Source organism: Phocoena sinus, chromosome 15, assembly GCF_008692025.1.
Source record: "Phocoena sinus isolate mPhoSin1 chromosome 15, mPhoSin1.pri, whole genome shotgun sequence".
Classification (NCBI taxonomy): domain Eukaryota; kingdom Metazoa; phylum Chordata; class Mammalia; order Artiodactyla; family Phocoenidae; genus Phocoena; species Phocoena sinus.
The window spans coordinates 26,665,472-26,688,911 of record NC_045777.1 but is presented as its reverse complement, the minus strand read 5'-3'; the positions used below and the strand labels follow the sequence as shown (position 1 = coordinate 26,688,911).

Genomic DNA, 23,440 nt, shown 5'->3' with positions numbered 1-23,440 from the left:
ATGCTCTCCCCTCCCCTCCCCCTCTCCATTCCCTGGAGGGCTGCCCGCATCCGGTCACAGCCCAGGAGGGGTGGGGGAAGGGCGGGGGCGGGGGCGGCGCCGAGGGGAATGAATAATTGAAGTGTAGGGGAGGAGAAAGAAGAAGAGGAGGAAGAGGAGGAGGCGGGAGCCGCCCGCACAGGGTCCTTCCCACTCCGCACCCCACCCCCCTCCGCCGCCCGGAAGTCGCTCCCCGCCTCCTGCTCCGCCAACATGGCCGCGAAGTCGGATGGAGCGGTGGCCGCGGCCGGCCCGGGGCCGGAGGGGGCGGCCGGAGGAGCTCGGGGCGGTGCGGGTGGGCGCGGGGAGGCGGCGGCGGCAGCCGGGGACCCCGGGGTAACCGGGGCGGGAGGCCCGGGGCCGCGCTACGAGCTGCGGGACTGCTGCTGGGTGCTGTGCGCGCTGCTCGTGTTCTTCTCCGACGGCGCCACGGACCTGTGGCTGGCGGCCTCCTACTACCTGCAGGGTCACCGCACCTACTTCGGCCTCACGTTGCTGTTTGTGATCCTGCCCTCGCTTGTCGTACAACTGCTCAGCTTCCGCTGGTTCGTCTACGACTACACGGAGACCGCTGGGGCCCCGGGACCCGCAATCAGCACCAAGGACAGCGGCACCGGCGGACCGGTCATCAGCACCAAGGACAGCGCCGTCACCTTCCGTACCAAAGAAGGCAGCCCCGATCTGGGCCCCCGACCTGAGCCCTCCTCGGCCAGCGCCTACCGCCGCCGCTGCCGCCGCCTCTGCGTCTGGCTACTGCAGACCCTCGTCCACCTCCTGCAGCTCGGCCAGGTCTGGAGGTAGGAGAAGCTCAGGTGGAGAGAACTGAGTTGGAGGAATGGGAGGTGGTAAGGGGCTGCCTGCCGCCCCAGCCTTTCTCTGACCCTCCACGCCCGCTCCTGTCCTGACCTCCGCCCCGCCCCACCCTATTGCAGCTCTGATTCCTCCTCTGCCAGCTCCTCCCTGACCTCTGCCCTCTAACTCTGATCAACCTCTCTACCATCCTCTATGATCTGGCTATTGAGGGAAGAGGGAATGGGGCAAGAAGAAAGAGAAAGAGATCCTCAGGGGTGTGTGAATGAGGAGGGCCCAGAGCCGATGGAGATGAATGTGAAGGTTGGAACAGGGCCCCAGGGCTCCATCCAGCCCTGTCCCACTCCTCTCCGCCTGAGTGCTGAGCCTGAGCCTGGGCTTAGGAAAGATCTCAGAAGTCCCTCTCTGCTCTCAAAGATTCTCAGTTCGGAATTGCAGTCCATTCCCAACCTCCCAGGAGAAACAGAATTCGAGGCAGCTAAATGAATATCTCGCCAAACTTTTTGGACTTTTAGGAAAGGTTGTGGTGGACCTAGCTGAGAAGGTGTCTAGCTCCTCTGCCTCCTAGGACTTCCCCAGTGTCTCTGCAGCGCCCCCCCCCCCCGCCCCGAAACAGAGCCGTGGGGATATGGGATCTTGAATCTGAGATTAGATAGCCACTATCGGTCCTTTCATCTCAGGACAGTAAGATAAAACTGAAGCTTTGTACAAGCCGCCCAATTCTAGGCTTCTTCCTCTGCCAGGACTCTGGCTGCTGAGCTGAGTTAACTGGAGACGAGGAATTCTGAACCTAGGGTTCCCCTTGAGTCTGTATTGCTCTAGTAGCTTAGGTTCTACTGTGCACTGACAGAATGAGCTTGTCTGCTATTTGATCTTACACAAACCCCTCCTCCCTCCAAGCCTCAGTTTCCTCACCTGTGAAGAGAGGGCGATTCCCTACTCTTCTCATCTCATTGATTTACATTACATTTTCTTACCTCTTGGGATGGTCAGGTGAGAAAAGGTCTATGTAAAGGCCCTGCAGACTGTAACATATTTTAGGAATGCAATAGATTATCATGATTATCACACCTGTGGGGAAAACATGGAAAAAGTCAAAGTCACTGTGGAGTAAAGGGTGATTATTGCTGTTGTTATATTTATTCTGCTACTTGTTAACACATTCTGCTTAACTCCGAAGATGCAGTTCTGAGCTGAGGGTTGGAAAGAGGACTCCCAGGGTTTATCCCAGCTGCTCACTTGCTGTGTCACCCTTGTTGTGTTGCCAAATCTCTCTCTGACTTGCTTTCCCCATATGTGCCTTGCCTAGATGATGTATATATTCCATTTAGCTTACCCTGGGGGAAAAGGTGGGAGGAGCTCTATCCACACAAGGTGGTGTTATTATTATTAGCTTGACACAAAAAATATTCATGTCTACATCCAGGAACTAATCTGCATTTATCATTCTGTGCCCGAGTGGACAGATGGTGAAAGATATTTTTAGATTCTGAAATGGTAACTTCCTATTCTTGGTAACCAAATCTTCATCCCCCTTTCCCTTCAGCCTAAAATGGGCCAGCTGCCCCTTGACTCACTGGCTACCTCAAAACCCCCTTCTCCCATTTTCAGAATCTACTTACAAGAAATGCATACTCCTTTCTTGAACATAAACTGAATTTCCCTCAAACAGAGCAAAAAATGACCATGGGGTGGAGGTGGGGGTCTCAGGGGAGTGGCTGCAGATGGCTGAGGGTCCATTGAACTCCATGGTTTCTTAGATAAAAGGGCTAGCGATCTCTACTCTACCCTATTCGTAAAATGAGGGGCTTGGGATGAGATGATTTTGCAGGGATGACAAATTAATGGCTCTTAGGTTGAACTTGGCCTATAGAAGTGTTTTGTCTGGCTTGCATAGTATTTCAAAAATCCAAAATCCTAGCTCCTCTTGAAAAAAAAATGCATCTAGCCATATCAGGCCTGGAACAATTTAGACAGGGTATATGTGCTTCAGTTTGTCCGGTTCCATTCTCTTTGATCACATCTGGACTCTTTCACTTAGGCCTTAGGGGCATGAGAGCCCTAATTTACAGTTCTGTAACAATTGTTTCATTAAGCATTCACTTTGTGCCAGACTACTGACTGCCTTTTTACCTGCTTCATCTCCTGTATCCCTCCTAATAATCCTGCAATGTGGTTGTATTATCATTCCTGCTTAACAGATGAGGGAATGGAGGCTCAGAAAAGGGACTTCCTTGCCCAAGGTCACATGGCTAGGGAGTAAAAGCACTGGGACTCAAGACTCTCTGCCTTCAAAGCCCAAGTTCAATTTATCTCCCCTGCAATTCTGCCACTAAAGTGTCCTCCAAGCTCAAAGAATTATGAGTCTGAGATACCAAGATTCCAGGATGATAGAAAGTCAGGGCTTCTGCTGGACTGAGATAAGAATGGGAAAGGAGGGGGAGGGAGTTGAACTATGTGGATAAGGATGGGGAGACTGTGTATATTGTCAGGAAAGTGCTGGATTGGGGGTAGGGCGGGATCAGGAGACTTCATCCAGGTTTGTAACTAGCTGGCTAGGTGACTTTGGGCAAGGCTCTTCCCACCTCTGGGCCTCAGTTTCCCTGCATGTAAAATGAGAATAATAGATTTGATGACCTTAAGAGCCTTCCCTTTTCTGGAAGTCTGACTCTGGGTCTATATCAGAGCTAAACCTCTGGGCCCCCGTCCCAAAAGCTTTGGATTCATAAATGGCTGAGAGTCTGGCTAAATGGAGAGAGATCCAGACAAGAAGCCACCAGAGTTGGTATTCCTAGAAACTAAGCAATGTGGTAAGCAAACATGAGGTTCCCACAAAGAACAGGTTCACTGTCCAGCGGGACTTGCTGCAGATGTTCTGAGGGCTGGACCCCAGGGTAATGAGGAAGGAGATGTGTGTGTGAGACCTGCGTGATCAAAGCTGAGGGACTGGCCATTCACTCCCATGCTGATCCCACGCCCCCAAATCTGAATAAATTAATTTGAATCATAAAGATATCTTTCAACTCCTTATGCTTGCACAATGTTGAATCAAAACCTTGAATACTTTGAGGAGCTAGTAACACAGACTGTGTCAGTACATGGGTGTCAGACAAGGGGACAGTATGGGACAAGCAGTGTCCTAGAGAAGCTGAAGCTACCACCTAGCTCCAGCTGATGGTGCCACAAGAAATCATGGACCAGGTGTTGTCAAGTCTTGATTTCTCAAGAGAAATGGGAAATTGGGATTTTTTTTTTTTTTTTTTTTTGGTGAATTCTGCCAGTATTCAACTACTAATTAAGGTTTTTAAAAATAGTGTCAACCACAGGAAACATATGGGGGCCCATCCTCTTTGTAACCTCTGGCCAGCTCCTTACAATTGATTCAGGTCCTTTCTTCTTCTGTTCCCAAACAAGCCTGCAAGATGCATGTTATTATTTTAATCACAAAATGGGGCTCTGAGGAGGGAGAGCAAGGGAAGGAATTCACAGACACTATGCACCCTCCATGTCCCAGCAGGCCCCATGTGAGGTGCTCTAGGCATGTGATCTTGTTTTGCCCCAAAACCTTCCCTCTGGTGACAGTTGATATACCCATTTATCAGACAAGAAAGTGAGGCTTGGAAAAGTCAAGTAACTTGCTGAAGGTCACCCACTGAGCAAGTGGGGGAGAGGTGAGGTGTCAACCCACCTTTGCCTAATTCCCAAGCCCAGGCTCTATCCCTGATACCACCACACTGGCTGCATTAGAGGATCCCAGAGCAATGGCCCGGTACAGAGACAGATTGATCCCTGAGAGAACACACAGATCCTCTGGTCAGACATGAAGCTGGCTGGGGGCTGGACACCAACCTGTGTTTTCATGCCTTCTGCCCAGCTCCCACCCCCATCCCTCTGAGCTGTTAAGCCACTCAGCGCTGTTAAGCCAATTAAAGTCCTAACCCTGTCCACTCTGACCCTGTGGGCAGGAGAGCAGTAAGCCATGAATCCTGCTTTCCCTAATCTTAAACTCACTGGGCCCCAGCTTTGCCCCGATAAGCGTGGTTTGTTAAGCCAGTTAGTGGAATTAATCTGCCATGGGATTCCTCCCAGGCTGTCAGGATCTGGGGACCCCAAAATGGGAGGGAGGGGAAGGAAAGAGGCAAACTGGACTTTGAAGGCCCTCCCTCTACCACGCTCTCTATGTCTAGGCCCCAGCACAGCTCCCTCTGCCTCCTCACAAGCCCTGCACTCCAGAGAAGTTCAGAAATGAATTAGTGACCTACCTGGTATGAAAGTCAGTCTCTGGGGCTCCTCTCTGGGAAGCTCTGTTCTTTGCGTGATGGTTAAGAACATGAACTCTGGATTCAAATGTCCTCAGTTCAAATCCTGACCATACCACTTTATATGTGTGATCCTGACAGGTCACATAATCTCTCTGTGCCTGAGTCTCATCCTTTATAAACTAGAGACCATACGGTATCACCTCTTGGTTTGTTTCAAGGTTTCAAGAGATAATATACCAAGGTTTTAGCAAAGGGCTGGCCATCGTTAAGTACTCAGAACCCCTGGCAATGGTTAGGACCATCAGCCTGGGCTTTGTTCCCTGTAGAAAGAGGTTTGTTCACTGAGCGGGTGGCCTGTGAGTGGGCAGGAGGGCAAGAGGGCCTTGAAGGACCCTGAAGCCATAGGGACACGGCAGCTGTGCATTTAATCTGTAGTCATTCATTCCACAAATATATGGAGCACCTGCGGTCTACCAGGCACTGTGCTAAGTGCTGGAAATACAGTGGTGAACAAGACAAAGTCCCGGCCCTCTTGGAGCTCAACAGTCTAGTGGGGGGCTTCCCTGGTGGCGCAGTGGTTGAGAGTCCGCCTGCCGATGCAGGGGACACAGGTTCATGCCCCGGTCTGGGAAGATCCCACATGCTGCGGAGTGGCTGGGCCCGTGAGCCATGGCCACTGAGCCTGTGCATCCGGAGCCTGTGCTCCGCCATGGGAGAGGCCACAACAGTGAGAGGCCCGCGTACCGCAAAAAAAAAAGAAAAAAAGAGTCTAGCGGGGGAAACCAATAAACAAACAAAATAAAATATATATTACCTAATATAAAATATAAATATAATACATAATATAAAATATAATGGGTTAGATAGTGGTAAGAACTATGGAAAAAGTGAAAAGGAGGAGGGTGTGGCCCTTCAAGATAAGGTGGTCAGGGCAGCCTCTGTGACGGGTGGGCATGTGGGCAGAGGGCTGAACAGGGTGCGGGCAAGCTGTGTGGATGTCTTGGGAAGGGCGTTCCAGGCACAGGGAAGGAGCAGAGCAGGGAGAAGGCCCTGTGTCAAAGCAGAGAGCTGGGGGGAGATTGTAGGAGACGATGGTGGACAGGGTGGCTGGGGGTGGATGACGTAGGGCCCCAAAGGCCGGGGGGGAGGATTGGGGCTTTCACTCTGCATGAAGTGGGGAGCCCAAGAGGATTTGAGCAGAATAGGAACAGGGTCTAGACTTATGCTTTACAATGCGCACCCTGGCTGCTGGATGAAAAATGGACTGGAGGGAAGCCAGGGTAAGCCTGGAGACCCACGAAGAGATCCACCCTCGATGATCCAGGTGAGAGAAGATGGGGGCTGGACCAGGGCAGTAGCAGAGGGGGCGGGGGTCTGTTTTAGGCATGGCAGGCAGGATAGCCTTCCTTCTTTGGTCAGTTTCCCCACTGGGGCCAGACAGTCAATGGTTAAGAGCTCATACTCTGGAATCAGCCTTACCCTGTGTCTGCCACTTTCTGTGATTTGGGGCAAATGGCATAACTTGTCTGTGCCTTAATTTTCTCATCTGCAAACTGGACATTCTTACTGATAGTATGTATCACATGTGGCTTGGAGGAGTAGTAGATTAAAGAATGTATGTGTAGTGTTTAGCACAGTGCCTGGAACACAGGAAGTGCTCAATTCTCAGTAACCATTACTAGTTGTACAGTAATAATACAAGTATGTAAGTAATACATAAAACAGGTCAGGAGTTGGATTCCATAGTGGTTTTCAAACTGTGTTTCACCTCTTACCATCATTTCAACCTTAGTATCTCAAAGTTTCTCTTTCTTGATATGATGGTCACGTGCCTAAGATTTTGTTTTGACAGTCCTACAGCTGAAACATGTTTACAACCCCCTGAACTCGGTGACTATCCACAAGGTCCCTCCCTGCTCTGACCTTGCAGGCTTGTTCCAGTCTAGCCTCACCACCCACCTCCTGGGAGACCCCTCTCTAGGACGCTCTCCACCCGGCCGCCCTCCTCTCCCTGCCCAGCTGGCAGCAACAGGCCATTAGAGCAGCTCCTAACAGACACAGCGGCGGCAGTTGGGCCCAGCGTCCCCTGTTTGATCTATAAAGACCACACAGGAGAAACGCTGGGGGAGGAGGGAGGGCTGCCAGGAAATGGCTTTGAACCCCTGGCAGCTGGGGCGAAGGTCCCCGGGGAGAAGAAGGAAGATGGGTTGGGATCTTCTCTGGCCTCTCCATGCACCACTCTGCCTTTGTTAGGGCCTCGGAATTCCTCCTCTGGGAAATCCTATCAGCCTCCGGTCTCCCCCCAGCCCACTCCTCCCCATATCCTGTCTCCACCTGCGGCCGGAACGGTAGTTCTAAAGCTCAGAGCTGACCCTGCCACTCTGTAGCCAGAGGGCCAGCCCTGGCTCCCCTCTGCCCCTTGAGCGAGTCTTAATGCTATAGCCTGGTGTCAAGCCCCATCCTCCCACCCTTTCATCTCCTCACTGCTCTACGCTCCCCCCCCCCCCCCCGAAATAAGTCACATGCTCCTTTTCTTAATGCCTCTAAGCAGCTGCCTGCAGTCCTTCCTTCAGCAACACCCCGCCCCATCCTCCCCCCCACCCCCCGCCCCGGTGAAACTCTGTACATCCCTCAAGACCAAGCTCAAATGCCACCCCTTCTGAGACACTTGCCCCGAACAAACTCAACATGTCACCCTCTGCCCCTCAGACTCCGCCTCCCATTTCCTCAGTCAGCCTAGCTGTTGTCATTTTCGTCTAAAATGTAAACTGCTGGGTTCTTTTGTCTGTTTGAAAAGGAGCTGTATGCTCTTGTTGAAACCTCAGGCAGCGCAGGAAAGGTGCAAAGAAGACTCCCCTTCACTTATTATCTCTGGGGGTGCAGAGGTGGGGTTAGGGGAGATTTTCCTTTACTAATTAGGTATTTCTTATATCACTTGATGATTTTACTCTGATTTTTAATTAACCAAGAAATACATTTTACCTGCATACATTTTAAAAACATGTATACCTGCTTTCAAAGAGTCAGATACTACTAAAAATTATAGTCACCATTTATAGAGACATAGATTAGGTCATTCCTCTTCAATCCTGTCAGGTAGGGAGTGTAATAATGAATAATAACAAGGACTGTGGAGCCCAAACTCTGACTCTGCCACTTAGGAGCTATGTGACTTTGGGCAAGTCACTTAACCTCTCTGGGCCTCAGTTTCCTCATCTGTGAAATGGGATAACACCCCTATACAAATGGCCATTATGAAGGCTTATTGAATTAATATATGGAACATGGTTTGCACAGTATTCAACACATCATAAGTCCTCAAGTAGTGTTAGCTAGCATTATTGGCCCATGTTTCAGATGTGGAAATTGACACACAGAGAGGTAACAGCCTCCTAATACATAAGTAGCAAAGCCAGTGTTTGAAGCCATGCAGTCAGGCTCCCAAGTCCACACGTGTAACTACCAAGAGATAATACCTTTTGCTAGTTAAGTGTATTCTTACAAAACAAACAATCATGTATTGCTTTGGGAAGAGGGAAAAAGTCAGAAAAGTATTTTTTAAATTTTATTTTAATATAAAGTACCCACTGTTGACATTCTGGGTTCTTCCTCTCCGACTTTCCCCCCATGCACAATTACTCATTCCTCCTCAGCCCCACAGTCCTGATCAGATTCTGTTGTGATCCTTGCCCACCTGGCTGGTTTTCCTACCAGATTAAAAGCACCTGGGGAGTTGAGGCCTTGTTCGTCTTTCTTTCTGTCCCCCACCATGACTGGCTCCGAGCTGACACTCTGTTGCTATTGGTGGCCTTGTACCCAGCGAGCTTTGGTGAGGTCCATAGTAGGGTCTTAGAACACAAATTCTGTTGAAGCAGGGTTTGCATCTGTGGCTGATGTGGGGGGCGCTAAGGCAGTGTGGGAGCCCCTTGCTGTGTGGACACAGCGCTGAGGTCTGCTTAGGCCTTCATCCGCAACCTTCCAAACCGTCAATGAACAAATGCAGGCTAAGGGCAATACATATGTATTTGTACAAGATGTAGTAGAAGCAACCCTGGGGCTGAGTTCCCAGGAGGATGCACATGTGTCTGGCAGGAGATGAAGTTCCTCGTATGCAGTAAGTGCTCAATAAACGTTCACGTGAACTGAATAGAATCTTTAAAATCAGAACCTTTTCCCCCCCACTGTTAGTAACGTAACTTTATTTAAATTTTTTATTTTATATTGGAGTATAGTTGATTAACAATGTTGTGTTAGTTTCAGGTGTACAGCAAAGTGATTCAGTTATACATATACATGTATCTATTCTTTTTCAAATTCTTTTCCCATTTAGGTTATTACAGAATACTGAGCAGAGTTCTCGGTGCTATACAGTAGGTCCTTGTTGGTTATCTATTTTAAATATAGCAGTGTGTACCTGTCAAACCCAAACTCCCAATCTATCCCTGCTCCCACCCTTGCCCCCTTGCCCCCTGGTAACCGTAAGTCTGTTTCTAAGTCTGTGAGTCTGTTTCTGAAATCAGAATATTGAGCAAGACATTTCTCTGCCTGGGATTCGGTTATCCCAGCTGTAAAGTCCAGTTGGGGGCTTGGGAATCCTGAATGAGTTTTCCCAGGACTTGGACAAGACAGCAGAGTAGCTGAGAGCTTGGGACACTGGTACAGCCCATGGCGCCATGGCTTCCTCACTGTGTGACCTTGGGCAAGTTGCTCCACCAGCTGGAGCTCTAGTTGCATTGTGAAATGGGGTGATAGTATTCACCCCTTAAGGTTCTTGTAAAGATGTCTTGAGATAATGTAAATGAATAGGGTCTTCACATATTACATGCTCAGAAAATATTTACTACCAATTATTATTGGCCCAAGTAGTAGCCCATCCTACTTGCTTGATAACAAGATAGGGGGTGGGAGAAGGACATCAAGGGTCCTAACGCTCACTACCCCTCACCCACAGATCCCCCCTTCGAGGAAGGAGACTTATTCTGTGACTCCAGAGACAGTGTGAGGATAGGTGACAACCCAAAGTTAAAGGGAGGCAGAAACTGTGTGACAAGAAGAAAGATCTCCCTGGGTTGCCCCGAGGGTGTGAACTCCACATCACCAGACATGCATGCAGACAAAAGTGACTGACTTTGGCAGGGAAGCAGTAGCAGAGCCTCCTGCCTTCAGTTTGGAGGATAAACCAGTCATCTCTAAAGCCCCTCACAGTCTTAAGAGTCTGTGGATCTAACCTGGGTGCTTTGTGATGCTTATCTGCTGGACCACAGGTTGCAAATCAGTGGTCCAAGGGCAAATCTAGCCTGAGGATGCGTTCGTTTGTCCCACACAGTATTTTTTTCCCCTACTATTTAATGAAACTTTTTATTATGGAAAAAATTTAAATATATAAAAGCAGAGGGAACAGGATAATGATTGCTCCGTGTACCACCATCCTGCTCCAAGAATGATCATCTCCTGGCCAGCCTTGTTTTATTTAGGCCAGCACCATCCGAAAGAACTTTCTGCAGTGATGGAAATATATATGTGTATAGGAAATGCACTGTCCAATACAGTAGCTACTAGCCACACATGACTATTAAGCATTGGAAATGTATAACTGAGCAACTGAATTTTAAATTTTATTTAATTTTAACTAATTTAAATTTAAAGAACCATATGTGGCTAGTGTAGGACATGTAGGTGTTGGAGAGTATAGGTCTGGACCCCACCCCATTTCTTGCCCTTCCATGTTATTTTGAAGCAAGTCTCAGATGTCATATCAATGCACCCATAAATATTTCGGTACATCTCTAAAAAGACAGACTTTTAGAAAATATAACTGAAGTATGTAATACGGTTATCAAACCTAAAAAAAGAATAATAATTTCTTTTAAATTCATATGGTATTTTTAACATTAGTTGCCAACATTTCCAAATTGACGTTTTTGGGTTTTGTTTTGTTTTGTTTTTTGCATAAATATCCTAATTTCCAGCTCTTTTTCCTTTTTTTTGCGGGACGCGGGCCTCTCACTGTTGTGGCCTCTCCCATTGCGGAGCACAGGCTCCGGACCCGCAGGCTCAGCAGCCACGGCTCACGGGCCCAGCCGCTCCGCGGCATGTGGGATCTTCCCGGACCGGGGCACGAACCGTGTCCCCTGCATCGGCAGGCGGACTCTCAACCACTGCGCCACCAGGGAAGCCCTCCAGCTCTTCTTGAAAAATTGAAATTCCAGCCATACTGGGTTCACGTTCTCCCATGGCAGCAATCAGCTGGAGCTGAGGGACAGCTACCTTTCTAGACACGCCTCTTTCATTCCCCAGAATCCCTCATAATATCAGCTCAGCTCCTCTACCATCTAGGATCTCATAGATCAGAGACAAAGAGAAGTGGTGCTTTCTCCCTGCCTCGATCTTCAAGTACCTTCAGATGCCACCAGGAGACCAGGATCTAACTCCTTCTCCCTCAAAGGCTTAAGCCATCCCAATGTCGCACAGGGATATCAGGAAAAGAGGAAAGGGGGGATCAAAGAGCCTTGGGCTAGAGTATGGAGTCCTGGCTTTGAGTCTCTTCTCTGCACCCATTTCACAGATGCGGCAAGTGAAGCCCAGAGAGGGAAGGAGATCTGGCTGCACTCATACAGTGAAGAACATAAGAGGCAGGAACATGGTCCCAAACGCTTTGCTGGAGAGGAGCTGCCTGCTTCCCTGTTGGGCAAAGAGAGGCGCACTGTCTGGGAGCTGACTGAAGTGGGCGGGTTGGGAGAGGGTCTCAGCTTTACAGCCAGAGCCTAAAATTAGTGGCAGGGAGATGTTTGGCCTTAGCCCAGCAAAAAAAAGTGCTATGACTCTGGAGGGGGCTGCTGAGGAGGAAGGAGACAGCCCAGCTCCCAGCACCATATGAAATGGTAGCCAAACGTGTAAAATCGCATCCTTTACTGACATTTATGACTCATTAGGCTGCCAATTCCAGGAAGGTCCCATTTTGCATCCTTGCAGGAGTGCTCAGCATTGAGGAGTGGACAGATGGGGAGGGGGCCTCGAGGCCGTTCCCCCCAGGAGCTTCCTTGGCCACATTTCAGGTGAGGAATCTGTATAATTGGAGGCCCAATGTTTTGCAGGGAACTCACAGACTGCATCTAGGTCCTCAGCTTGATCCATGCCTGTGGTGAAATGAAGGAGTCCACCATTCCTAAGCTGAGATGAAATTCCAATGCTTCTGGCTACTGACCTTGGGCAAGTCACTTCTCCAAATGCCTGCTAAATGTCTCTGGGGTCCATCCCTTCTGTCTGGGCCCTCCTCACCTCTCACCTGGTAACTGGTCTCCCAACCTCCACCCTTGCCTCCGTCCAATCTGTTCCTTACAGCCAGGGTACTCCCTCTAAAATGCAGAAGTGCTATCCAACACAATCTTCACTCTTCAGATAAAGACCAAATGCTTCACCATGGTCCCCCTCATCCCTTGCTTTCTCACCTCCTTTTCTGGAGCTATAGCCATTCTGACCACTTACTGTTCCCGCCTAACTCAGGACTTCCTCTGCCAGAAACTCCCTTCCCTCCCTTCACCTGGTTAACTCCTGTGCCTGCTTCAGATCATGCCTCAGTAGCCACCTCCTTCAGAAAGCCTTCCCTGACTGCCACGCCCTTCCCAAGCTGGGCGCTTCTCCCATAGAATTGCCTTCCTAAGCACTGGAGCACAGAAGCCTGTTGGAACATGTCTGCAGCCCACAGAATGGCTGTCGTTTCAAGTCTACAGGATGATTTCACTAATGTCCAGGTTCCCCGCTAGACAGTGCCAGATGGACTGGGTCTGTCTTGCTCACCATCGTGTCCACCAGCATTTTAGCACAGCTCCTGGCACACAGTAGGTACTCAAAAATGCTGGGTGGGGCTTCCCTGGTGGCGCAGTGGTTGAGAGTCTTCCTGCCGATGTGGGGGACACGGGTTCGTGCCCCGGTCCGGGAGGATCCCACATGCCGCGGAGTGGCTGGGCCCGTGAGCCATGGCCGCTGAGCCTGCGCGTCCAGAGCTTGTGCTCCGCGACGGGAGGGGCCGCAACAGTGAGAGGCCCCCGTACCGCGAAAAAAAAAAAAAACTGCTGGGTGAATAAACGTCAAGTGAACCTCCTCTTTTCTGAGACTCAGTTTCCTCATCTGGAAAGTGGGGGTCATGCCCACGAAACCTCACAGGGCTGCAGTGAGGATTTTAGCAAAGTACCCACAGAAGGTCTTTGATGAGTGGCAGTTATTTTCTGGAAGAGGGCGAAGACCCCAAATAAGGCCCTGCCCTGTGAACTTGTCCTGAAGGGACTTCTCTGACACTCTATCTCCTGAGGATGGATTCAGTGAGCACCAGGGAAAGTCAGGCGAGGAGTAGGTCTCAGCCCCGCTAGAAACTAAACTGGAAACTACAAGACCTCCTCTCCCTGCTGGAGCCTCTGAGTCTCTCAGCTTCTTAAAACCTTGTATTGGTTGAATACCCTGCACTGGGCTGGGCATTTTATACAAATCACCACTTTCTGATTTTATAGCTATCCCATAAGGTGGGCATTGAGCCGAAGGGTTCAGAGAGGGAAGCAACTTGCCTAAAACTATACAGACGGTAAATGATGGCATCAGGATCTGAACCTGGGTCTCCCTGACTCTCAAGGCTGATTCTTTCCCTCTGTACTTGACAGCCTTCTGTACTTCTGTACTTGACAACTACTATTGTCACCCCTTCCCCAGTTTTCTCTAAACCCACGTAATTCCAAGCAAAGCTTTTAGGTCCAGCCCTGTCCGACATGGGTACTCCCGGGCAGCCCTCTGAATACCGTCCAGGCAACTGAAGCACCTTCTCTGATGCAGGGGCCCGTGGAGAGCCAAGTCTGAGTCCTAGGTCTGGCAGTAACTTGCTGTGTGACTTTGTACAAGTGCCAGTCCCCTTCTGGGTCTCAGTTTCCTCATCTGTAAAATAGGGATAATAATAGTACCCACCTCAAAGGTTTGCTGTAGCGAATGTACAGTATGTGTGGAAAGGCTTAGCACAGCCTATCATACAGTTGGTGCTCAGTAAGCGTGAGCTATTCTCATTCTTTTTGCCTGCACACTATCCCCCTACAGACTTACGGAGCAGTTGTGGGCCCGGTTGGTACAGCGTTCCTGCTGCTTTCCATCAGCCCAGGCTGGTCACCCTCCAGAGCCTGCAAGCCTGGCCCACAATGGAGACAAGAGAGCTGGCCGTGGTGCCGTTTCTGGATGGGGTGGGAGCGGGGGAGCCGCTGGAAGCTGCTGTGTTTTTGGCCCAGACCTGTGAGGGGGAGTGGAGAGGGACGAGAACACACACTCGGAAACGCTGAGATCGACAGATGGAAGAGCCGAGGATGTGAGAGACGCAGACAGACAGAGAGAGCCCCAGAGTCGGGAGACGGGGAGCAGGCAGGGGAGGGCGGCCGGAAAACTGGCAGAGTCACGCGAGCCACGAGCTGAGCAACAGACCAGCAGATGGACCAAGCCGCCAAGAGACTGAAAGACGGACAGACCAACAGGCAGTATCCAGGAGACAGCCAGAAAGACAGACAGAAAAGCAGACCTGGTATCCGAGGGGACAGACAGGCTATCCTGACATCCAAGGGACAGACAGACTGACGTTCCTGGCCTCTAAGAGCAGACACACAGGCTGACTTGGAACTCCAGGGTCAAGCTAACAGATGGACATAGTATCTGAGAGACGATGTGACCTATAGTCCAAGGACAGACAGGAGGACTGACCCAGGGTCCCAGGGTGACCCTGACTGACTGACAGTAACGGAGGAACAGATAAATAAATAGGCTGACCCTGCATTCAAGGGACAGACACAACAACAAGCTGATCTGAGCCAGAGCCAGAGACAGACAATGACCGAGGATCTGAGGACACACAAAAGACGGGTCCAGGATGACCTTCTGCACGGAGACTGAGGCCAAGGCCAGCAACCCTGACTGGTACCAGAGACTGAGGGCAACCCAGAAACAGAGGACAGGAGAGAGACAGGGTGACCCAGAAACTTTCTGGCTTCTTAGGGATGTGGGATCCCCTCATCCTTCTCTCTTCTGCCTGTTAGAAAGGAACCCTCAACGCTGGGAAGTCCCTGGGCCTGGGGAGAAGGGAATGAGCTCTGTTCATCTCCTGCCCGGCTGCCTGCTCGCAGGGCCGGGGGATCCAGAGGAGACAGCCTTTCAGATCCTTGAGTGGAGGGATTTCACACGCTCACTGCTGGCTTCTCTCTTCTCTAGGCTTCGTCATTTTGCTCCCCACCCCATCCTCAACGATACACGCTTCCCACTTCAATTTCCAATTTCCTCCCAGACAGGCTTCTTCTCCGAGCCAAAGATTGGGAGTCAGCAAGTTAGATCCAGAACAGACTTCTGAGCACCTCTGTTTTCTCACCGGTAAAATGGGGGCGGTAGAGCTGTCTGTTAGGTTCTGGCTCACACTGGCCTCAGGCAATTTAAGGCTGGAGGGTGTCAGAGGTAGGGAGGCCCAACCAGGCTGTGGAGCATCAGGGGAAGCTTCCTGGAGGAGGAAGGACAGATGTTCTGGCTCTATGCAAACTCAGGCAGAGAAGCCCCAGGGCCTCCAAGGTCAGGAGGGAGACACGTGCAAACACTCACGCACAAATAGTCAACAAATATTTATCGAGTGCCTACTACACGTACTGATGCTGGGGACACAGTGGTGACCAAGAAAGGTGAGGTCCCGACCCTCAGCAAACCGCAGTGGTAAAACAGAAAATAGATGTGTAAATTCATAAATAAGATTGTTTCATAGTCTATGTTAAGAAGAAAATAAGACAGAGCGAGATGAGAGAGAGTGATTTAGCGAGAGTGGGGGGGCTGACATAGGATGAGTGGCCTGGGGGCGCCTCTCTGAGAAGGTGACGTGGGAGCTGAGGAATCAGCCACAGGAGGATCTGGGGAAGGGGGTGTTTCAGGAAGAGCAAGTAGCAAGTGCAAAGGTCCAGAGTCAGACACAAGTTTGGCTGGCTTCCAGAAACCTCCAGGGCACGAATGAAACAGTGGTTTGCGACGAGTTGAGAGAAACAGAAAGGGCCAGATGGTTTAGGGCCTGTAAGCCAAGGGGAGATGCTTGGCTTTTAATCCAAGTGGGATGGGAGGCCCTTCGAAGATTTTGAGACAGGGGATAACGTGATCTGACATGATTAGTTTTTAAAATATCCCACTGGTTGCCATGTGGAGAATGGCCTATGGTCGTGGGGCACGGGAGTGGATGCAGGACCGAGAAAGCAGAAGATGATGATGGCCTGGACCAGGGTGGTGTCAGTGAATGGACAGACTGGGGATGTGTTTCGGAGGAGAGTAGAGGCACTGCCCCTGAAGTTGGATTCCTTTCCCTGAGATGAGGTGTTCTCTGTAGGTGGCATCGGTCCCATTTGTGGTGAAAATCAACTTCTTCCAACTTCCTTTCAAGTAGAGTGGAATCAGTGGGGCTTCCTGGAGGAGGTTTCACGGGCACCTGCTAGTACGTCAACTTTCAATTAAAAGAGAGAGGCTGCTTGATGATCAGAAGGAGCCAGAGGCCTCCACCTAGCATATGCTCACCCTCTCTATGTGCACATCCCTCTACAGTTTACAAATGCCCACAACAAGGGGGAAAATGAGGCTCAGAGAGGCAGAGAGATTACCCAAGGCCACACAGCATCCAGGGCACTGGCAAACCCACAAGCCCAGCATATTGCCATCTTGTCTCCTGATCCTCACCCCAGCGGCTGTGATGTAGGCAGGAGGGCAAGTGCTGTGCTCCTTTCTAGAGAAGGTAAAACTGAGGCCCAGGGAAATTAGGTTGTATGTCCTGGGCAGAGCTGTTTTAAGACTTTTGTGGGCCCCACATCTGTCAAGTATATTAAAATGCAGCCATATCAAACATCGAATGTAAATTATATATACCCAGATACAAGCCAAATTGCAGTCGACTGGCTGATATCATGCCCTGTTTTGCAGACATTTAATTAAACATTTATTAATTTTGATTCTGCAGTTTTTCCCTGTGTTTTAGAGCCAATTTTTTTTCCAGGCTTCAAACGTTTTGCTAGGCCCATGAAAACCTCACAGGCCCTTGGCAACGAGCATTTACCACCGGCTGGAAAGGACAGCCACGATTTTTGGACCTGTTGCCAAAAGGGGCAAGGGGCAAAATGAGGCTGAACCGAGGCCCCTTCACCCTCAGACTGCAGCATGGTCTCTCCACCCTCCCTGCTGACCCCATGTTCTTGGGTCTCAGAAGCCTTCTTTCTTCCCCTCCCCCTTCCTTGCTCTGGCCCAACAGCGCCCTCGGCTGGGTAAGCCCTTTGTCTGCTGTTAGCTGGGGTGTGGGGTGTGGGGTGTTGGGAGCTGGCACAGGAGGGGACAGGAGTGGGTGGGGAGTTGGGCAAGCAGCCTGTCAGGTGGTGATGGATGCTGGCCGGGCTGGGGCCTTTCTCATGCTGACCCAGGCCGGGAAACAGATGGTCTTCCAGCCTGAGGGAAACTTCCAGGGTGTTGCCCTCCCCCAGCTCCCCAGGCCCCTTCACACTGGACCAGCTGGTCTCTCCTTCCTGTTCAAAGCCGGAGCCACAGGACTGGGAAAGGGAATGGGAAGGGGGAGATGGAGGCTGGGACAGGTGGTCTGCGTTTTGGGCCCTGAGAAGCTCTGGGGGCCAGCCTGGTCTCTCCCCAAGTCGCCCCCACTTCTGGCATCTCCAGCTCTGCGCTCGACTCCTCCTCTGTGCCCTGCCTTAACTCAGCCCTGTCATTTCAGGCCTGAACCAAACTGGGGACTCACCTGGCCTTCCTCCAAGGCAGCCAGCAGAGTGAGCTTTCTAAGCCACCGAGCTGATCACATCACCCCTGATTCTGGGATAGAATTCAGATTTAGAATAAAATATGAACTGTTCAGTCCAAAATTTGATGCCCTTCACAATTCTAGTCTTCTAATGCTTCTCCCTAGGACAACCCTCCCCACCAGGCCTGGCAAAACACTGGCAGTTCCCCTGAAAAGCCACGTTCTCTCACGCCTCTACACCTTTGCCTTAGTTGGGCTTCCACCTAAAATGCCTTTCTGCTTCCCGTGTGCCTTCAAATGCCTACCCATGCTTTAAAACGGAGATCAAATGTTTCTTCCTCCAGGAAGTCTTCCCTGGAAGACTCCAGGAAGTCTTCCCCAGCCAAAGTTACTGATCCTTCTCTGGGTTCCACAGCATCTTAGAGCATCTATTTCAGCTCTTAGCTTGTCTGTTCTCCCGTGGGACTGTGAGGTACTTAAGGTCACAGGGCCTGGAACATAGCAAGTGGTCAAGATATGCTTGCTATGTGAATGAATGATTCTAGCTGCAGACATCCTTATCTGGGGGGTAGGCAGGGGCCTAGAGAATAGAAGTCACAGGGAGACAAATTTCTGCTCCTCAGGAGAAACACAGTTTGGCCCTGGAGCTGCTCGGAAGCCAAAGGCTCTGCCTCAGGAGGTAGCGTCTCCCTGTTCTGAGAAGTGTGTGAGCAGAGGGGTAAATGCACGGGCCTGGGAACTGCTGAAGGGATTCCAGCACTGGACAGGAGAGTTTGCATCTTGAGTCAGCTTCTGAGGGAACAGCCCTCCTCCCCATCCTGGGTGCCAATCCCGTACCGTTTCACACTGAGGGTATGTCTACACCACCGATTGGTCCTCAGAAGACCCAGAGATGGGAAGGAGAGGCCTAAACGGGATGTTTCTGGCCATGTTTTGGGGGGAAAGTTTGGGTCCCAGAGCATTAGCTCTGAAGGGATCTCCAAAGTCTCCAAGCCCATCCCTCTTGTTGGCAGATAGACAAGCTGAGGCCCAGAGAGGGCCACACCATTGCTAAGACCAGGATACTCATTTGGGAAAACTCTGGGAATTAGCTGAGCACAAATTCCAGGGAGCACTGTGGTTCCTCCCTTGGGCTGGTCACACACAGCTGAATACGGAACATCCTGGAAATGCCAGCACTTCACATCAGGGAATAGACCCCCAGATCCCTGGTTCCCTGATTGTGGATTCAGGCAATAGGGTCATTGAATCTAGTGGGATTTTCTCCCCCAGTTTTGGGGGATATGACTCCTAGAGGAGCCCTCTCTGGTTTTATGAAAAGGGCTTGCCTGTCCTGTGTATCAGAGAATTTGGGGGTTGGGGCTGTTGTACCTGCAACAGCCAGGAGTGGAGCTGCTGGGCAAGGAACCAGGGCAGAGATCTGTGTGGACAGGTCCTTTGTCACCCTAATGGGCACTGCACTTTATAGTTGCAAAGTACCTCATCCATTTAATCCTCACAACCACTTTAGATGGGATCAACTAGGGCTCAGAGAGGGTCTTGTTCAAAATCACACACAAATTAGAAGCAAAGTCAGGAATTGAACTCAGGACTTCCAGATCCCTTCCATACCTCCTATGGGGCTACCAGAGTTCCATTCAGTTAAACAAACTTGGAATCATGCACTCAGTCATGCAGCCAATAGGATTGGCACCTACCGTGTGCTAAGAACTGAGGGTAGAGCAGTCAGTTATGACCTAGTCATACTCATGGAGTTCACAGCCTGGGGGAGATGGATGCATAACCAGACAGTTACAACCCACTGTGACGAGTGCTGGGTTAGAGGGAAGCCGGGGAGAGGCCCCTACCTCAGGTGGCGGGTGATCAGTAGAGGCTACCCAGAAGAAGTCATATCTAAAAGCTGAGCCTTGGATGAAAAGCAAGAGTTATCCAGGTTTGGGGCTGGGGTGGGGTTGGCGGACAGGGCAAGGTGTTCCAGGCAGAGGGAACAGAAAGTGCAAAAGCTTAGCAGTGAGGGCGAGCAAATCTGTGACGTGTACAAAGCAGCTGGAGCTGTGAAGTTTGTTGGGAGAAGTGGCACCAGAGGAAGCAGCTAAGTCGCAAACGCCAGCGGGTCTCTGAGCAGCTTCCCTAAGTGGAGAACGGGGCACTCAGACGTGGGGTTGGGGAAAAGGCCAGGAAGCTGGCAACAGAACTGGGGGCTGGCACCAGGATTGTCCCTGAAGGAACCTGTGTATGGGCAAGTCTTTATGGCTTACAGTGAGAGGCAGTGTCGCCTATTGGTTAGAGTGTGGGTCTGAGACCAGCCCATCTGGGTTTGAATCCTGGTTCCACTGCTTCCTAGCTGTGTGACCTTGGACAAATGACATACCTCTCTGAGCTTCAGTTTTCTCATCTATAAAATGGGGATAATAATAGGGTTATTGCAAGCTCCAGGTAAGGTGTCCAGAATCCTGCAAAGAAAGCAGGCCCTAACTTGCCATAGCAATAATGATCCTTATGATGCTGTATTAAAGGCTTAATTTGTGCCAGTGCTTTAAGCTAGTGAGCCCATTGGGAGCAGCCCAACAACAGCCCCGTGAGGTGATCCTTTCAATGAGGCCGTTTCACAGCTGAGGAAACAAGCGCAGTAAGTGACTTGCCCAGGGCAACACCGCGCCCTGGCCCTCTGCACTTGCTGGGTGGCGAGGGTCTGGTTGGGAGGGGGCGAGGGGCATGAGCGCGCGCAACAGCCTGAGCACCACGTCCTCCCGCAGGTACCTGCGCGCCATGTACCTAGGGCTGCAGAGCCGCTGGCGCGGGGAGCGGCTGCGGCGCCACTTCTACTGGAGGATGCTATTCGAGAGCGCCGACGTGAGCATGCTACGCCTGCTGGAGACCTTCCTGCGCAGCGCGCCGCAGCTCGTGCTGCAGCTCAGCCTCCTGGTGCACCGCGGCGGCGCGCCGGACCTGCTGCCCGGTGAGCCCCGCCCCTCCGCCTGCCCGCCCCGGGCGCCCCTGCCCCCAGGGCTCGCTCGTCTGCAGTATTCTGACGGCCCCACCTGTCCCCCACCCCCATCCCCACCAGCCCCACGCTTAAGGCCCCCTGGGGAGGCCCTGTCCACTCCCCCCACCTTGGCGCACTCACTGTCGGGGTTTGGGAGGCCCCGCCCCGTCTACTCTCTGCATTCTCCAGGCCTCTGGAGACCCCCAGGTTCCCTCCAATGGCCCCCTTACCCTCAGTGTTAGGAGACACCCCACCCCCTTGCTCTTCTCAGGCTCCCTGCGCACTACCCCCTCCCACCCTCCTCCCTTCCCCATTGCCAGGGCAGACCAGACCTCACTTCTGCCAAGTCCAAAGAGGCCCTTGACCCCATCACCACACCTCAGACCCTCAGGGAAGTCCCCTGCCCCTGCTTTCCCCAGACTGTGCCAATCCCAGCCTGCATCTCCTGGGGACCCCTCTGCCTCACAGACTCTCTGAATCACCACCAGTTTCCAGAGAGCCCTTCCGTCCACCCCTCACTGCTCTTCAGCCCCTTGTGGACTCCTCCCAGGCTTTGTCCTGGTCCCCATGAGCTCACCCCGCCCACCCACCTTGCCGCTTCTCGAACCCTAACAGACCAGGCCAACCCCTTCAGTGTCAGAGAAAAGCCACGTTCCTAGTCTCCCTGGGGCTCCCGGTGCCCCTCCCCGCCCGACACTGCCCGACACACCCTCAGTGTTTCAGAAGACTCTATCACCATCTCTCAGGTTCCCTGGGCATGCCTCGCCCAGGGTCCTGGGCCCCAGTAGAAACTTCCCACCGGGATTTTCCTCCCATGCCCTCAGCTGTGCTCAGCTTGGATATTCCTTTCCACGCCCCAGCCTCATCCTGGTGGCCTGTAGCTTCTAACAGTCCCTTCTGGCTCCTCCATTCCCTAATCATGACCCCCCTCTTCACCTCCTTTTTCACTCCCAGAGTCCTGGACCCTATTTTCCCAGCCTCCCACCAAGACCCCTGAACCCCAACAGCCCCATACTAGAGACCCCAACCTGACCCTTAGGGAGACCAAAATCACCCACTTCCCCTCTCCCTTTATGCTCCCACCCCTATAGAAGTACCCAACCCTGTCCACTCTCACCCCTGCCTCAGTGTTCTTGAAGACCACCCACCCAGACCCCCTCCACACCACTCTTGATTTGTAGACCCTTCCCTCACACCTCCTCAGAACCCAGCTCCTGACCCAGACCCCTCCCCCTTTCCTCAGACCGCAACCCAGACCCATCCCTAACCCAGCCCACCCTGCCCCCACCCTGTCTCCGCAGCCCTCTCCACCTCCGCCTCACTCGTGTCCCTGGCCTGGACCCTGGCCTCCTACCAGAAGGTGCTGCGGGACTCACGGGATGACAAGCGGCCGCTGTCCTACAAGGGCGCCGTGGCCCAGGTGCTGTGGCACCTGTTTGCCATCGCGGCCCGCAGTCTGGCCTTCGCGCTCTTCGCCAGCGTCTACAAGCTCTACTTTGGCATTTTCATTGTGGCCCACTGGTGCGTCATGACCTTCTGGGTCATCCAGGGCGAGACGGACTTCTGCATGTCCAAGTGGGAAGAGATCATCTACAACATGGTGGTGGGCATCATCTACATCTTCTGCTGGTTCAATGTCAAGGGGGGCCGCAGCCGCCGCCGCATGACCCTCTACTACTGCATCGTCCTGCTCGAGAACGCCGTGCTCACCGGCTTCTGGTACTCCAGCCGCAACTTCTCCACTGACTTCCACTCACTCATTCTGGTCTGCGTCGTGGCCTCCAGCTTCGCACTGGGCATATTCTTCATGTGTGTCTACTACTGCCTCCTGCACCCTAACGGGCCCCTGCTGGGTCCCCAGATGCCTGGCTGCATCTGCCCTGAGGCCCCGGGGCCCTGTGGCCCACCAGCTGATGCTGTCACAAGTCCCCCGAGGTCCCTGCCCAGGACTACAGGCGCTGAGCGGGATGGGGCCTCCGTGGGAGGTGAGCGTGCGGGGACCCCCACACCTCCTGTCTTCCAGGTGCGACCTGGCTTGCCTCCCACGCCTGTGCCCCGCACCTTGCGGACAGAGGGGCCTGTCATTCGGATTGACCTGCCTCGTAAGAAGTACCCTGCCTGGGACGCTCATTTTATCGACCGCCGGCTCCGGAAGACCATTCTGGCGCTGGAATACTCCTCGCCTACGACACCCCGCTTGCAGTACCGGAGCATCGGGATCCCCCAGGAGCTGCTGGAGTATGAGACCTCGGTGTAGGTCACAGTCTCCCTGCAAAAAGGGATGAACTTTGGCCGATCCCACATCGAGCACAGTGTTGACCCCAAAATTTCAGGGCCACCAGGCTGAGGGGGAGTGGATCTGTTGGTCCAAGGGTAGAGTGGTGCCCACCATTGGGTTATTTCATGGGAGCGGACAGCCTTGTGGAGGCCCCAGGCCTTGGCCCTGTTTTCAGCCCTGTGGCCCACTTCCTAAACTCCCCTGAACCGGGGCCCAGGGAACCAACTGGTGCTACGCTCCTCGTGAGCTGCCCCACTTTCATGGAGGCCTCCATATCAGGGCTGGTGCTGAGG

At 52.2% G+C, this 23,440-nt stretch overlaps 1 protein-coding gene across 1 annotated transcript; it reads left to right on the top strand.

Moving 5' to 3' along the window:
- Positions 1-252: 252 nt before the first annotated feature.
- Positions 253-23,126, top strand: XKR7 (XK related 7). Its single transcript, XM_032606839.1, has 3 exons — positions 253-836; positions 20,640-20,842; positions 22,171-23,126. The coding sequence occupies exons 1-3, from the start codon at positions 253-255 to the stop codon at positions 23,124-23,126; spliced, it is 1,743 nt and encodes a 580-aa protein (XP_032462730.1).
- Positions 23,127-23,440: the final 314 nt, after the last annotated feature.

What these genes read in the sequence shown, in the direction of transcription:
- XKR7 (XM_032606839.1), top strand. Translation starts at nt 253, where the DNA reads ATGGCCGCGAAGTCGGATGGAGCGGTGGCCGCGGCCGGCCCGGGGCCG. An exon ending in CAGCTCGGCCAGGTCTGGAG is followed by an intron (nt 837 to 20,639) that starts GTAGGAGAAGCT and finishes GTCCTCCCGCAG; the next exon opens with GTACCTGCGCGCCATGTACC. An exon ending in CGCGCCGGACCTGCTGCCCG is followed by an intron (nt 20,843 to 22,170) that starts GTGAGCCCCGCC and finishes CTGTCTCCGCAG; the next exon opens with CCCTCTCCACCTCCGCCTCA.